The sequence below is a fragment of the Neoarius graeffei genome, chromosome 19 (assembly GCF_027579695.1).
Source record: "Neoarius graeffei isolate fNeoGra1 chromosome 19, fNeoGra1.pri, whole genome shotgun sequence".
NCBI lineage: Eukaryota > Metazoa > Chordata > Actinopteri > Siluriformes > Ariidae > Neoarius > Neoarius graeffei.
The window spans coordinates 48,812,714-48,828,675 of NC_083587.1; the positions used below are offsets into that span (position 1 = coordinate 48,812,714).

Sequence of the window (15,962 nt, forward strand, 5' to 3'; positions counted from 1 at the left end):
AAACGCACGAGAGCGCGCATGAAACGCACGAGAGCGCACGTGTGACTTGCTGATTTTCGAGCCGCAGACCGGCCGCAGAGGTTCTTTGTCATGTCAAACAAACTCTACGGGCGCTTACGTTTTTTTCAGGTTGCAAGACAAACTTGCGGCCAACGCGCGTCTTTCTCCGTGAACAAAAAAACACCGCAGCGATTTGGGAAACGCCAAAAATCATACGGCCAAAAAATCGTACGTCCAGTTGTGACCTAGGCTTAACCAAACCACAACACTCTCCGTTACATGCAAAAATAACCACACAGCCTTAGATTAATAAACTTACCCCATCAGAAAGAGAAACGGCGCCTTGCACACACCAATGCCTCCGATGGAATGTAATCCTAGAATGGTCCGTGTATCATCCGATCATTCAAGTATTCCATTCAATCTGGAAAACGAGGTTGCGGTTTATTTTTTTTGCTAGAAATGGTGATCTCCGATGTAAATACCGTGTGTCTGTTTGCTTCGTGGTGTGTCAGGTCCTCTGCACGCTGTTTAGTAACTCATTCCATAGTGAAATCACACGCCTGTATGCAGTTAAGTAGCCATGTGCTCAGCCCGGATCATACAGCTGATTCGCGGAAAAAAAACAACAACAAAAGACTTAAATCATCATGTGAATGGCCCATATGGTAATTTACCCACACCCCCCAGCAGGCTACAGTCCTGACAAAAACGAGACAATTTGCAACAAAAAATGTATGCTTTTCCAACAAAACAATCTATTATCTGAAATACTGATTGCATTCTTCAAGATCTCAACTTGCACATGATGGAAAAAAACAAAAATTACAAATTTTGAAAAAAAAATGCTTCTTTTGCGATTATCTCGGATTCGTTTCGGCCGACGTGTGTCCCTGGATTCGGTGAGGGGTCACAAATGTGTTGGCTTGGTGGATTTGTGCTACTGATCCAGGAAGTTCAAATCCAAACACCACCAAGTTGCCCCTGCTGGGTCCTTGAACAAGGCCTTTAAAACTCAAATGCACGAGTCAAAATTGGAGCTGTCGTAGTTAAGAAGGTGAAGACAATATTGTAAAGATTTTTTTTTTAATTCCTTGAATGTTACTAATTCCACATAATTCCCAACATGAGTAATCACAGAGCCCCATACTTGTAGAAATGCACTGACCTGATTTTTAATAACTTGACTGTACGACGAACGTGTACCACCACAGGGAACCCCAACCATAAGTGCAAGGCAACATGACTCATAAACACTTGGCTATCGGACGCCGAAATTTGGATCTTTATTTACACAGGAGAGGTGTGTTTCTATCCAGCATTTATTTTTAATTTGCTTTTTATCCCCCGCTGGCCGGGGGGGTTAATGTCGTGGCGATTTCCGTCCGTCTTGGGAAGGGCGCTCACCTTCTGAAATCAACTCCTCTCACAATTTTTGGAGGAATTTCACAAAACTTGGCAGGATTCTTTGTTATATGTCGGTAATATGCATATTGTAATTTTGTTAAATTTGGTCACATTTTTACCAAAGTTACAGTCCTTGATTAACAAAATTATACTTTGACAATTTCATGAGTGTGTTTTCCTTCTGAAATCAACTCCTCTCACAATTTGTGGAGGAATTTCACCAAACTTGGCAAAATGCATTGTGTTATGTCGGTAATACGCATATTGTAATTTTGTTCATTTCGGTCATATTTTACCAGAGTTACAGCCCTTGATTAACAACCTTGTACTTTCATGAAGGTGTGCTCGCCTTCTGACATCAACTCCTCTCACAATTTTTGGACAAATTTCTCGAAGCTTGGCAAAAGCCCTTGTTATATGACGGTAATACGCATATTAGTGGGGCAGCATAGCTAACCTATTGTGCATTTTGTGATACAAGCACCAAATTTGGCACAAATGTACATTGACATATGGCGAACATTTTCAGATATTGAGCCACTCGGAATTCTCTCTTCATGTCCGTCATATTGGAATTCAAAATGGCCGCCATTTGAAATCTACATTTGCGCTTATCTGACCGAAACTTCACTTCCCTGTTGTTTCCATTCTGTGGACTGTTACATGAAGAATAGATATTTTTATATTCCAATTAAATTTAAGGTAATACTAGCACTGTGTTTGCCATCCAGACTGGTCCTATTGCAAGAGGATAGTGATGACCACATCAGTGGATTTTATACTTTTCCTCATTAAATAATATTTGGTGCAGGTGATGACCTAATCAATACCTCATTAAGTAAAATGAGATGTGTTGGAATCCCAGCACAGACACTGGAATGAAATGGCTGCCGTACACAGAGATGCTGATTTAAGAAAATATTTAAGTGGTCTCTTATTTCTTTTTTTTTTCCAGAGCTGTATGTCATGTCTCTACACAAAATAGCCCATATTATTGAGAAATGGATTGATCAGTATAGTTTGCAAAATTATTTACAAATAAAAAAAATTAATTTGTCAACTATTCACCCTCCATTGGTGTAAAACCCCTAAATTAGTTATGGTTAAATCAGCTGAAAGTTTCCAGAAACTATGAGGTGATTTCCATTCTAAAGACAGTGATTTGATTGTAGAAAGCTCCAGGGTTTATTAGAGAGCATACTTAAGCAAACAGCATCATGAAAACCAATAACCTATGAAAACACATGCAGGACAAGGTTCTGAAAAAGTGTCAATTAGGGTTTGGTTATTAAAAAAATATCCCAAACTTGGAGCACCCACAGAGCAATATTAAATCCATCATTTTAAAAAAAGGAAAGAATTTGGTACAATCATGAGGAAGTCATCCACCAAAAGTCAGTGACTGAGTAAGTAACCAAGAGGCAGAGGACGGGATAGATGCTCATTCTTGTTCATCAGCATTATCTAGTTGTTCCAGTTAAACTTTCAGGAACACACACCTTCTCCTGCTTGACAATGCAGTCACCTTCACCCTTCCATCCATCCATCCATTATCTGTAGCCACTTATCCTCTCCAACAGGGTCACAGGCAAGCTAGAGCCTATCCCAGCTGACTACGGGCGAAAGGCGGGGTACACCCTGGACAAGTTGCCAGGTCATCACAGGGCTGACACATAGACACAGACAACCATTCACACTCACATTCACACCTACGGTCAATTTAGAGTCACCAGTTAACCTAACCTGCATGTCTTTGGACTGTGGGGGAAACTGGAGCACCCGGAGGAAACCCATGTAGACATGAGGAGAACATGCAAACTCCACACAGAAAGGCCCTCGTCGGCCGCTGGGCTCGAACCCAGGACCTTCTTGCTGTGAGGCGACAGTGCTAACCACTACACCACCGTGCTGCCCGTCACCTTCACCTACTTTAGGATAATTAGCCTATTGCTTAACTGTTGGAACTCCTTCGGGTTCCATATCAAACCTAGAACAACACAGAATCTAATCAATAACTCAAACTTGTCAAAACAATTTTTACTTCACAGACTTTGAGTAAAATGTTGTCTTGTCAAAAATACATGATGATGAATATTCATCTCTCATGAATTAAGTGGAGTACTGTAATAAAGTATGTCATTTTGAAAAATGGATACCAGCAAATATTGTCATGTACTATAAAAATATTTGACCCAGAGGTAATCGCACATGTAGAATTCAAGTGGCGGCCATTTTGAAATCCAATATGTTGGCTAATTTATAAAGATACGCAATGCAGATTGTAACCATCGGATTCCTTTCCTCCCAAAACATACATTTGGACACCAGAATCGAGTCAATAGCAGCATTAGACCCAAAGATAATTGAAAATGTAGATTTCAAACAACGGCCATTTTGAAATCCAATATGGCGGCTCATTGGTACAAAATATGCGATGCAGATTGTTACCATTGGATTCCTTGCCCCCCAAAACATACATTTAGACACCAGAATCGAGTCAATAGCAGCATTAGACCCAAAGATAATCGAAAATGTAGATTTCAAATGGCGGCCATTTTGAATTCCAATATGGCGGACATGAAGGGAGAATTCCGAGTGGCTCAATATCTGAAAATGTTCGCCATATATCAATGTACATTTGTGCCAAATTTGATGCTTGTATCACAAAATACACAATCCTTTTGAATATTCGAGCTAAACCGCCCCACTATATTGCAGTTTAATTTCGTTTGTGAAAATTTTTAGAGTTTCGACCCTTGATGTGCTTTGACAATTTCATGAGGGTGTACGCTCTTCTGAAATCAACTCCTCTCACAATTTGTGGAGGAATTTCACCAAACTTGGCAAAAGGCTTTGTTGTATGCCAGTTATACACATATTGAAATTTCGTTTAATTTGCGTAAATTTTACCAGAGTTATGCCCTTGATTGTTAACAAACTCATACTTTGGCAATTTCATCAAGGTGTGCTTGCTTTCTGAAATCAACTTCCCTCACGATTTTTATCCCCCGCTAGCCGAAAGGCCTGAAGGGGGATTATGTCGTAGCGATGTCTGTCTGTCCGTGGCGTCCCGAGAAGGGTACTCACCTTCTGAAATCAACTCCTCTCTACAATTTTTGGATGAATTTCACAAAACTTGGCAGGATTCTTTGTTATACGTCGGTAATACGCAAATTGTAATTTCGTTAATTTCGGTCACATTTTACCTGAGTTACAGCCCTTGATTAACAAAATTATAATTTGACAATTTCATGAGTATGTTTTCCTTCTGAAATCAACTCCTCTTGAGGAGTTTCCTGAGCGGTGAAACGTTTTCAAGAATTTCAAGCAAGTCCGGTTGCCTTCTTTAGCACCTACGGTTTATTATGACCTGGATGACTGAGAACCTTCACAGACACTATCGCCAGAAGTTTGTGGACACCTGACCATTCCACCCAGATGTGGTTCTTCTCCATACTGTTGCCACTCAGTTGTATAGAAGGTCTTTGCGTGCTGTAGCATTAGTTTCCCTTCACTGGAACTAAACCTATCCCAGCATGACAAAACAGTGTCCATGAAGACATGGCTTCCCAACGTTGATGTGGAAGAACTCGTATGGCCTGCACAGAGCCCTGACCTCAACCCCACTGCACTTTTGTCTTTGAGATGAACTGGAAATGCTGATTACACCCCAAGCATCTTTGCCTGACATCAGTGCCTGCCTGACCTCGCTAATGCTCTTGCGGCTGAATGAGCAAATCCCCACAGCCACACCCTAAAATCTACTAGAAGAGTGGAGGTTATTGGTTATTATAGCAGCAAAGGGGACTAAATCTTGAAATGGATGTTCAAAGGGAGTGACGAGCTGGTGTTCACATACTTTTGGCAATATATTGTAAGTTACAATACACAATTGGAGTTACAGTTTGGTACTTTTAGTCCTGAGGGTGTAAAAGTTTAAAATAATCTGCAGTAGATCTACACAGACAGGACGTGTCCAGCACCTTTTCAGAGCCATCTGCTTTTTTAAGCATGTCCTACACAAACATGTTTTATTCCCCCAATAGAAAGCGTTCAGGGAGTCCAAATTCACCGCGATGTGTTGTTTTAACCTGAGAGGAGAAGTACAAAGCTGAAAGCAGAGCAGTAATTAAGGAGATGGTTTATTTGGAATGGCACCTAAGCGAGCGGTGCTTCAGGATACACACTCTCTGTGTTTGGAGTGGAAGTGAGCAGGAATGTGTCGCCTCATATTTAGGAGCATCTGAGCCCCCGTTACAATATTCATTTAGCTATGAGTACGATGTTTCTGAAGCATACACACAACCTAAACTTGGGGTAACTGCCTACCTGAGGAGTGATGAAGGAGCTCCGTCAGCACCGTAATGTTTGAAGACACGGTTGGATTCCGGCCTGAGAAGTTCAGAAACCCCACCAGATACATGATCATGATTATTCAGCAGAGCACGCATGTCTCGTATATCGCCTCTCTGTTGCTCTCAAACTGCTGACTCCACTGAAACAAAGCTCGAGTTAGGTTTGTGTAGCCCAGAACTGTTTTTATGTGCGAGATTAAACACTGAACATGTTTGATCAGTCACTGTAAACATCACTCATGGTTCCTCTTGGGCTGAGAGAGTACCTAACTACTTTTTTTTTTTTTTTCTTTGCGTGGAGTCTTGAGGGATCCCAGTCCCAATGGTTCCAAACATACAGTGGGGCAAAAAAGTATTTAGTCAGTCACCAATTGTGCAAGTTCTCCCACTTAAAAAGATGAGAGAGGCCTGTAATTTTCATCATAGGTATACCTCAAATATGAGAGACAAAATGAGAAAAAAAAATCCAGAAAATCACATTGTCTGATTTTTAAATAATTTATTTGCAAATTATGGTGGAAAATAAGCATTTGGTCAATAACAAAAGTTCATCTCAATACTTTGTTGTATACCCTTTGTTGGCAATGACAGAGGTCAAACGTTTTCTGTAAGTCTTCACAAGGTTTTCACACACTGTTGCTGGTATTTTGGCCCATTCCTCCATGCAGATCTCCTCTAGAGCAGTGATGTTTTGGGGCTGTCGCTGGGCAACACGGACTTTCAACTCCCTCCAAAGATTTTCTATGGGGTTGAGATCTGGAGACTGGCTAGGCCACTCCAGGACCTTGAAATGCTTCTTACGAAGCCACTCCTTCGTTGCCCGGGCGGTGTGTTTGGGATCATTGTCATGCTGAAAGACCCAGCCACGTTTCATCTTCAATGCCCTTGCTGACTCAAAATCTCACGATACATGGCCCCATTCATTCTTTCCTTTACACGGATCAGTCGTCCTGGTCCCTTTGCAGAAAAACAGCCCCAAAGCATGATGTTTCCACCCCCAGGCTTCACAGTAGGTATGGTGTTCTTTGGATGCAACTCAGCATTCTTTCTCCTCCAAACACGACAAGTTGAGTTTTTACCAAAAAGTTCTATTTTGGTTTAATCTGACCATATGACATTCTCCCAATCCTCTTCTGGATCATCCAAATGCTCTCTAGCAAACTTCAGACGGGCCTGGACATGTACTGGCTTAAGCAGGGGGACACGTCTGGCACTGCAGGATTTGAGTCCCTGGCGGTGTAGTGTGTTACTGATGGTAGCCTTTGTTACTTTGGTCCCAGCTCTCTGCAGGTCATTCACGAGGTCCCCCCGTGTGGTTCTGGGATTTTTGCTCACCGTTCTTGTGATCATTTTGACCCCACGGGGTGAGATCTAGCTTGGAGCCCCAGATCGAGGGAGATTCAGTAGTCTTGTATGTCTTCCATTTTCTAATAATTGCTCCCACAGTTGATTTCTTCACACCAAGCTGCTTACCTATTGCAGATTCAGTCTTCCCAGCCTGGTGCAGGTCTACAGTTTTGTTTCTGGTGTCCTTTGACAGCTCTTTGGTCTTGGCCATAGTGGAGTTTGGAGTGTGACTGTTTGAGGTTGTGGACAGGTGTCTTTTATACTGATGAGTTCAAACAGGTGCCATTAATACAGGTAACGAGTGGAGGACAGAGGAGCCTCTTAAAGGAACAGTCCACCGTACTTCCATAATGAAATATGCTCTTATCTGAATTGAGACGAGCTGCTCCGTACCTGTCCGAGCTTTGCGCGACCTCCCAGTCAGTCAGACGCAGTCAGACGCGCTGTCACTCCTGTTAGCAATGTAGCTAGGCTCAGTATGGCCAATGGTATTTTTTGGGGCTGTAGTTAGATGCGACCAAACTCTTCCGCGTTTTTCCTGTTTACATAGGTTTATATGACCAGTGATATGAAACAAGTTCAGTTACACAAATTGAAACGTAGCGATTTTCTATGCTATGGAAAGTCAGCTCATGGAAATAATGCTCATGGAAATAGCTCATGGAAATAGCTCATCTGAGCTATGGAAAGCTCAGATATCAATGCGCTGCCAAAGCGCGCAGAAGGTGTTAGTACGCCTGTCATTATAGTGCGGACTTTCCATAGCATAGAAAATCGCTACGTTTCAATTTGTGTAACTGAACTTGTTTCATATCACTGGTCATATAAACCTATGTAAACAGGAAAAACGCGGAAGAGTTTGGTCGCATCTAACTACAGCCCCAAAAAATACCATTGGCCATACTGAGCCTAGCTACATTGCTAACAGGAGTGACAGCGCGTCTGACTGACTGGGAGGTCGCGCAAAGCTCGGACAGGTACGGAGCAGCTCGTCTCAATTCAGGTAAGAGCATATTTCATTATGGAAGTACGGTGGACTGTTCCTTTAAAGAAGTTGTTACAGGTATGTGAGAGCCAGAAATCTTGCTTGTTTGTAGGTGACCAAATACTTATTTTACCGAGGAATTTACCAATTAATTCATTAAAAATCCTACAATGTGATTTCCTGGATTCTTTCCCCCCATTCTGTCTCTCATAGTTGAAGTGTACCTATGATGAAAATTACCAGTACAGGCCTCTCTCATCTTTTTAAGTGGGAGAACTTGCACAATTGGTGGCTGACTAAATACTTTTTTGCCCCACTGTATCTGGGAAGCTTTTCTTAAAACGAACAAATAAACAAATGCATTCTCTGTTTTTATTCTGAATGACACATTTTTACAAGTTTACATCCCATATGTCTTGTCGATCTTTACTGTATGTTTAGTTCTCCTTAACTGTAAAGCAGGTATCTTGCTTTCAAAAAAAAAGCAGCTATTTTGGCAGTTACACCATTCCTTCTTTTTTCTCCTTCGTCTTTTTTTTTTCAGGTTGGATCATTTCTCAAATCTCCAAAGTTCCCTATATGGATCCTTGGCAGTGAGACCCATCTCTCTGTGTTTTTCACCAAGGTGAGTTGCTGGAAAACTTCCACTTGCCCTCTCATGTTCTATTTTTTCGTTTTTAACTCTCCTTTTAAAAATCATGAAAATAGGAGTCATGATCACTCGTTTACTCGCGTATCCACACGCGAGATGTAATAAAAGGCAACAAACTGGCACATGAGCTTACTTCATTCGAGTCGCATATCAACCATTCTGTTTTTCTTTTTCTTTTTAGTAAACATTTTTTTTGAATGCTCCCTGAGTCTGGCCAACAGTGCTTCTCTCTCTCTCTCTCTCTCTCTCTCTCTCTCTCTCTCTATTCTTACACAGTAAAACCTCAAATGCACAAGAATGTGCTCTCGAACAGATTTAATGCTGTCGACATTTTTTAAGAGAAAAGGGAGGAAAAAAAGATAAGGGAGGGACTGTGGACACAAATGAGATCGCGAAAGTTTTTGGACTTATAAGGTATCCAGTGCGGTGTGTTCTGGCTGCCGGCCTCGCAGCGTGCCGTAGGGTTTGGCGCACCCAGTACACACAGCGAACGGATTTATGAAGTGTGTGCAGTGAATAAAGCCAGTGTGTGTGAATGTCAGTTTGTGTAATAGCCATGCGTGTGGTGAAAAGGACCTGTTGACGGATGTGAGAACTGCTGTCGTGGATAGCAAGGTCTTCCTTTTTCGCTAACACAGCGCCGTGCCTCACTTATCTTTTATCATTCGGACATCCATTCTGAAATTTGTGTGGTCAGGGATGTGTGCGTGTTTGTATTTAATCGCACATAGCATGAAGTAACCTGGATATGGGTTTTACGAAGTCTGTAGTTGTAGTAAAAGAACTGAAGCACACTACTTGCAAATTTGAACATTAGCTCTTTCCACCTCATTCCAAATATGTAAAGGCCAATTTATGCTGACAACCCAGTCCTCGCAGATGGCGTCGCAGATGGCGTCTGCGAACCCCCCCCCCCCCCCCCCCCTCGCAGACGCTCTGCGCGCACCTCCCAAAAATTGTGACCACCGCAGACAGCGTCGCAGACAAGAGGGCTCTGATTGGTCCACTCTACATCCGCTGTACACGCACTTCTGCTTCCCTACTTTCCCGGTTTGGTTTGTTTTCACGACCGCCATTTTTAAAAACACGAGCGAAGACGGAGCAGCACGAAGAGCGGTTGATCGAGGAAGTACGTACATCTATACGACTCCAGTTCTAGTCATTATAAGTAACCGGAGGATAAACACTCCACTAACCACACCCACCAACTACTCCTAGCGATTTCACGACTTCGCGCCCCCTTGCGTTGTGGCAGTGAATAACATCGCGCACGCCTATTACTCCCCACTCAACGATAAATTACAACTGTCTGCGAAAAGCTATCTGCGAAAGCCTTGTCGCAAGAGCATGCAGAGGCCCTAAGGCCCGAGCACTGGAGGGCGCTGCACTGAGGTGCAAGGCCCTATTGTTTTCCTAAGGATTCTTCTCCTTCTTCAAGCCTTGGCTATTTTTGAGGTGGTCGAAAACTCATGAAATTTGGTACAAACATCAGTATCTACTCAGGAATAGAGGCTTGGCCCTGGGTGTGTCAGGGGGACTCCATAGCACCTCCACATGTCATTGAGCCTTTTGCCCGGTATATAGTTTCACCATTCCGTGTCAAATTTGGTAGGTGTGTGGGGTGCCCCAAGACAAACAAAAATTGTAATGTACATTGTATTAGCCATACTCAACAGGAAGCGGGTTATTTTTGCTTTTGTGCGTTTTGACACATTACATTTTGACATCGTCCTCTTTGGCAGTTTGTTGGATTCATGCCAGATTTGTTATACCAGAGGTGTTTGGGCCCTTCATCGCTGCTTGCAGCTATATTTTTTTATTTTGAGTTGAACTCTTTTTGGTTTTCCAGGTCACAACCATACAGAGATTTGTGCCGTGATTATTATCGTACAGGATGTATGAGGCATTGAACAATTCACCCAGGTCACAATTTGATTCGGTTCATGATATTGGTTTCATGATTCTATTTTCTCATGATCTATTTGGGGGAAAAGTTATTACCGACAAAATGCAACATTTATTTTCCGATTCTTTATCAACTTAAATATTCCTTTTGTTTAATTTTCTTAACCAACAATAATTATTTTCCCACATTTGTAAAGGTTGGAGTAAAGTGTGTGTGTGTGTGTGTGTGTGTGTGTGTTATTTACCAGGTGGGAGGTCCATATGGTGAAATACCGTGACCGAGGTCTTGAAAGTACTGAGCGAGGCCCTCTGGGCCGAGGTCAGTATTCAAGGCCGAGGTCACGGTATTTCACCATACGGACCAACCTTAAGCTGGTAAATAATATATTTATTTTTTTCTTTACCAAATTCTAACAGAAAACGAGAGCGCCCGAAAGGGAAAACCGAGCCGAGCCACCATTTTGAATCCTCATTCACGGCTGTAATGCAAATTGCTTCCTCCTCGGTATACAAGTGCACTTCCATGGCAGGAAAAAAACTACATTTTGCCGCCTATGTAGTCCCCTATTTATACAAAATTGAGTCATTCAGGATTCAGCCATGTTTTTGCTCGGCGTTAGCAACAGTTAGAGGTTTTTAGCTTTCTCCTGAAATGCTTTCTTTTATTTCTTCTTCCTCAGGGTAGTAAAACCCGCTTTCACTGTGAAGACTGTCGTTATCGCTATCCATGCTGTAAAATTAATGCTATTCTCCTGAGAAATGCTGGCAAAAATTTATAAGATTTTTGATCTTATAAATAAATCTTATAAAAAAGATAAATGTTGACAAAAATTGCTACTATGTTTGTTGTTGTGAACGAGCGAGTCTCCAGAGGTCCGTAACCGGGGTCCGTACCGTAGGATACAGACCCGCTCGCCAGCCAATCAGAGCGCAGGATTTGATGGAAACCGGACCGCGAAAAAAATAAAATAGCCTATTAACTAAATATTCCTTTTATTAAAAATGGAAAAAAATCATAACAATTAGGCCTTTTCTTAATAAACTTTTATGAACATTTCTACTCCCTCCATTTGTTTCTCTTTTCTTTAGCTTTCAGCAGTCTGTAAAAAGACAGCTCTGATTTCCTGTTAAATCTATTTGTTCAGTCAGTCACACAATAGCGCTTTCCTATTTTAGATCTGCTTTTATGTGTTTTCGCAGCATTAGAGCTGTGTTCCATCCGCCTAGGGTGAAGTCACGTGTTTTCCTGCTTTTCTAAGTTATTGTGCCCTCTGCTGTCTCAACAATACAAATTACAGCGAGGAAAAACTAAGAGATAATAAAAGCAATTCTTTATGTTCGCATTGGTATAAATTTGTATCACGATTTATCGTCGCATGATGGTTCATGACAGCCATGAAGGAACACGAGAGCGTATTCGTCCGTTATATGGTGTGCTCTTCGGTAAGACCTGAATGGAATACTCCTCACTCAGACACATGAAATATGTTTGCATCGAAATATTTGTGACGTGTTTATAGATTCTGGTGCTAATTTGTTGGTCGGTGCTGTATTTTAATGAGAAAATATCAAATCGTGGTCCATCCGTGAGCACAACTCCAAAGGAGCATTGGTTAACAGACCAGGCAACTTTTTTTCCCCACTTCTCAATGGGATAGTTTCAAGATTTTTTTTTTTTGCCTGATTGTGCTGTCTGTGTTTGAAGAATAGATATTGTCACAAAGAAGACAAATTCAGATGTAGATTTCGATTCCGTAATGAGCAAGCCAGAGATGACGGAGGCAAGGAGAAATTCCCTGAGACAACATGCAGAAGAAGCCTCAAGAGCAACAAGGCTCAAAAAGGAGCACATCCTCTTCTGGATGAAACCAGATAGTGGGATTATTAATCATTACTGTTCTGCAACAGTACACTGTAAAGTCAAACAGGATTAACGATGTTGAAAGGATGTTCAGTATGAGCTGATTGTGAATTGTCTTGTTGATGCTTAAGTTTTCTTCCAAAGGATAACTAGAAAGGTGTTTTTGTTTTGTTTTTTCCCTCCTCCTTTCAATTCCTTATAAAGTATTGTTCCTGTTGGAAGTCAGATTGGCAGCCAACATTAATCACTACCAAGCACTCGGAGCTTTTTACTGTCAGTACTTTAACTTCATCCGGTGTGTGTGTGTGTGTGTGTGTGTGTGTGTGCGCGCGCGCGCATGCATATGGAATGACGGTTTGCCCTCCTGATTGGCAGAACCACTTTTTAGATGATGATCTGTTTAAAAGATTAAATGCATACACCATGGTTAAAGCATCTGTATCATCTACTTATATTAAGGTTCTGACTAACATTTGGGTAAAGTACCAATTTGTTCAAGCTGTTCTTATTTATTTAAAATCCGCCAACTCAGAGCGGCACGGTGGTGTAGTGGTTAGCGCTGTCGCCTCACAGCAAGAAGGTCCGGGTTCGAGCCCCGTGGCTGGCGAGGGCCTTTCTGTGTGGAGTTTGCATGTTCTCCCCATGTCCGCGTGGGTTTCCTCCGGGTGCTCCGGTTTCCCCCACAGTCCAAAGACATGCAGGTTAGGTTAACTGGTGACTCTAAATTGACCGTAGGTGTGAATGTGAGTGTGAATGGTTGTGTCTATGTTGCCCCTTTTCCACCAAAGCAGTTCCAGGGCTGGTTTGGGGCCAGTGCTTAGTTTGGAACCGGGTTTTCTGTTTCCACTGACAAAGAACTGGCTCTGGGGCCAGAAAAACCAGTTCCAGGCTAGGACCAACTCTTTGCTGGGCCCGAGGAAAGAACCGCTTACATCAGCGGGGGGGGCAGAGTTGTTAAGACCAACAACAATAACAAGACCGCGAAAGGTCGCCATTTTTAAGCGACGAGAAGCAGCAAATGTACAAACGCGAAGTCAGCCATTATTATTATTATTATTATTATTGTTGTTGCTGCTGCTGCTGCTTCCGTGTTGTTTTTGCTTCGATATTCGTGCCAAGGTTTATGCAAATGTAGCGACGTAACTGACGTATACAGTGACGTAATGACGTGTCTTCCCTTAGCACCGCGAGCTATGGAAAAGCAAACTGGTTCTCAGCTGGCTCGCAAGTTAAACGAGTTGTGAACCAGCACCGGCCCCGAACCAGCCCTGGAACTGATTTGGTGGAAAAGGGGTATGTGTCAGCCCTGTGATGACCTGGCGACTTGTCCAGGGTGTACCCCACCTTTCACCCATAGTCAGCTGGGATAGGCTCCAGAGATGATGAGATGAGATCAGCCAACTCAATATGAATCATTGCATTTCCAAAACGGTGTTTCAGCTCCTTGGCTCTTGCAAGTAAATTTTTGATCCGTAACCGTACTTTCACATTAGCAAGCTGCAGCAAATCCTGGAAGAGACAGCAGTTCCAGGTGGTACACGCCAACAAGAGATGACCCATTAGCCGCTTGTCTCTCGGTCGTGTGAATCTAGGTTTAAGGCGGGTGTCGCTATAAAGCTACAGCTCGTGACGCTTTGCGATGGGTTATTTGATGAAAATAAGGCGTTTTGGTGGTGATGTAAAGGTGAGCTAAAAGTTGTGGTCACACAGCAGGTTTGAACACTCGAGTCTGGCGCAGCTCAAGCGGCCGCGCACACTCACGGAGCATGTTGTGTGCACTCTTGGTACCCAGTCGTTATGGGAAACACCTGATGCTGATCTAAACGCAATCAGCATGTGCATGTAAGGAAGCTGTTTTCAAGGAGACTTTGCGAAGTATCATCACTGTCACATTTGTTTCTAGCCATATTTATGACTGATTAATTACTCTGCTTTATGACTCTGCTTTCTGTTTTACTTCTGGTCACGTTTGTGTTTTCTTTTTGTAAAGCTCACGCCTGCTGATAAACACTCCTCCTGCACTTAGATCCGTCTACTGCCGCATACCTGACGGAATACTTCGCAAAGTCTCTGAAAACAGTGTCCTTTTATGTGCGTGCTGATTGCGCTCAAATCAGCATCAGGTGTTTTCCCATAATGACTGGGTCTCAAGCACGTGCACAATGCGTTCCAAAGGATTCCCAAATTTAAGTGCGCTTTTTAAGTGTCGGCTATGCCAAGCTGCTGTGTTGACGAGGCTTCCGCGAGCATCGGGGATGGATTTGAGACAAATACAGCTCAAGAGGCTCAACAAAGGTTTTCCGAGCTTCGGGAAGTATTCCCAAACTTATCTGCCAGCATTTGTTGCTTAGTTTGCTAACGGAAGCATCGCCATCAAATTTCAATGCATGCGTTGAAATTTTTCGCAACGTTTTCGCCCACTCACGAGGCTGGAGACGCATCAAAAACAACTTGGAGAACAATCGCTGTGCATTGTACGATTGGTGGTGATGCTACCAATTTTTCATCGCCAAGTCTTCGCAAACTCATCGTGAGCTGTAGTGTGACCAGAGCCTACGAATGCCAACAGGACTTCAGTTTGCGCTTATTTCTTTTTGACACTCCAGCGGGGCAGCGCCGGGGCGGCGCCAGATCGCCTCAGTGGACCGACCTTGAACTGTTATCCATGTACATTCCTTTCATCTTCTGCCTTACATGCTGTACCTGAGAGATGAGCGCCACTGAAATATGAATCGATGGTGTTCTGTCTTGCCAGTCTAAGAGACTAATCTTAAATTTCCACGAACCATGTAGCATGTACCTTCTCCACACTGTTTGTCGAGGCATCAGGTCAGCTTATGAAATGATGCTCTAAGAGTCGAAATCGACGCCTGGTATAATCCCTGCATACAAATGCATACACATCCGAAATTGAGCACATAAAGGTGCTAAGCATCGCTTTGTGGAAGCATCTTAGAGTTTCTGCATTAGGAAGGCTGATCCGTTTCCCCCAGAGCCACGTAACTCCATCGCCATCTGGCTTATTTTATCCCCAGAGACACTTCCAGGGTCACTTGGCTGATCTTGGCGAGACACGGAAATGCTCCAAGTCTTGCCCTAAACAGAGCCCCCACCCCAAGGTTGGGAGACTAATTAGGATGTGCTCTGCTTGAACGCTGCTTTCAGCCAGATGTGAACATTAAAATGGTCTCTTCTGACTTTTGGGCTTGGTACTAACTCTAGAATTAAAATGCAGCTTATTATTCTTTTCATTTTTGCATTAAATGAGAGTGCTTTAGGTGCAGTAGATGCACGGATGATGATAACGCTCTAAGCAAACTTCACATCAAACCAGAATGGGGAAAGGATGTGATCTTGGAGACTTTGCTGGTGCTTGACGGGCTTGAGTATTTCAAAAGAAATGCCGATTGCCTGGGATTCTCATGCACAGCTGTCACTAGAGAGTGTATA

General features: G+C 42.8%; 1 protein-coding gene across 1 annotated transcript in view; it reads left to right on the forward strand.

The window, feature by feature from the left end:
* mindy3 (MINDY lysine 48 deubiquitinase 3) overlaps positions 1 to 15,962 on the forward strand; it is a 175,754-nt gene that overhangs the window by 49,803 nt on the left and 109,989 nt on the right. Inside the window, exon 10 of the mRNA XM_060900932.1 lies at positions 8,639 to 8,719. Coding sequence (XP_060756915.1) covers positions 8,639 to 8,719 — 81 coding nt within the window. The remainder of the gene's footprint in view (positions 1 to 8,638; positions 8,720 to 15,962) is intronic.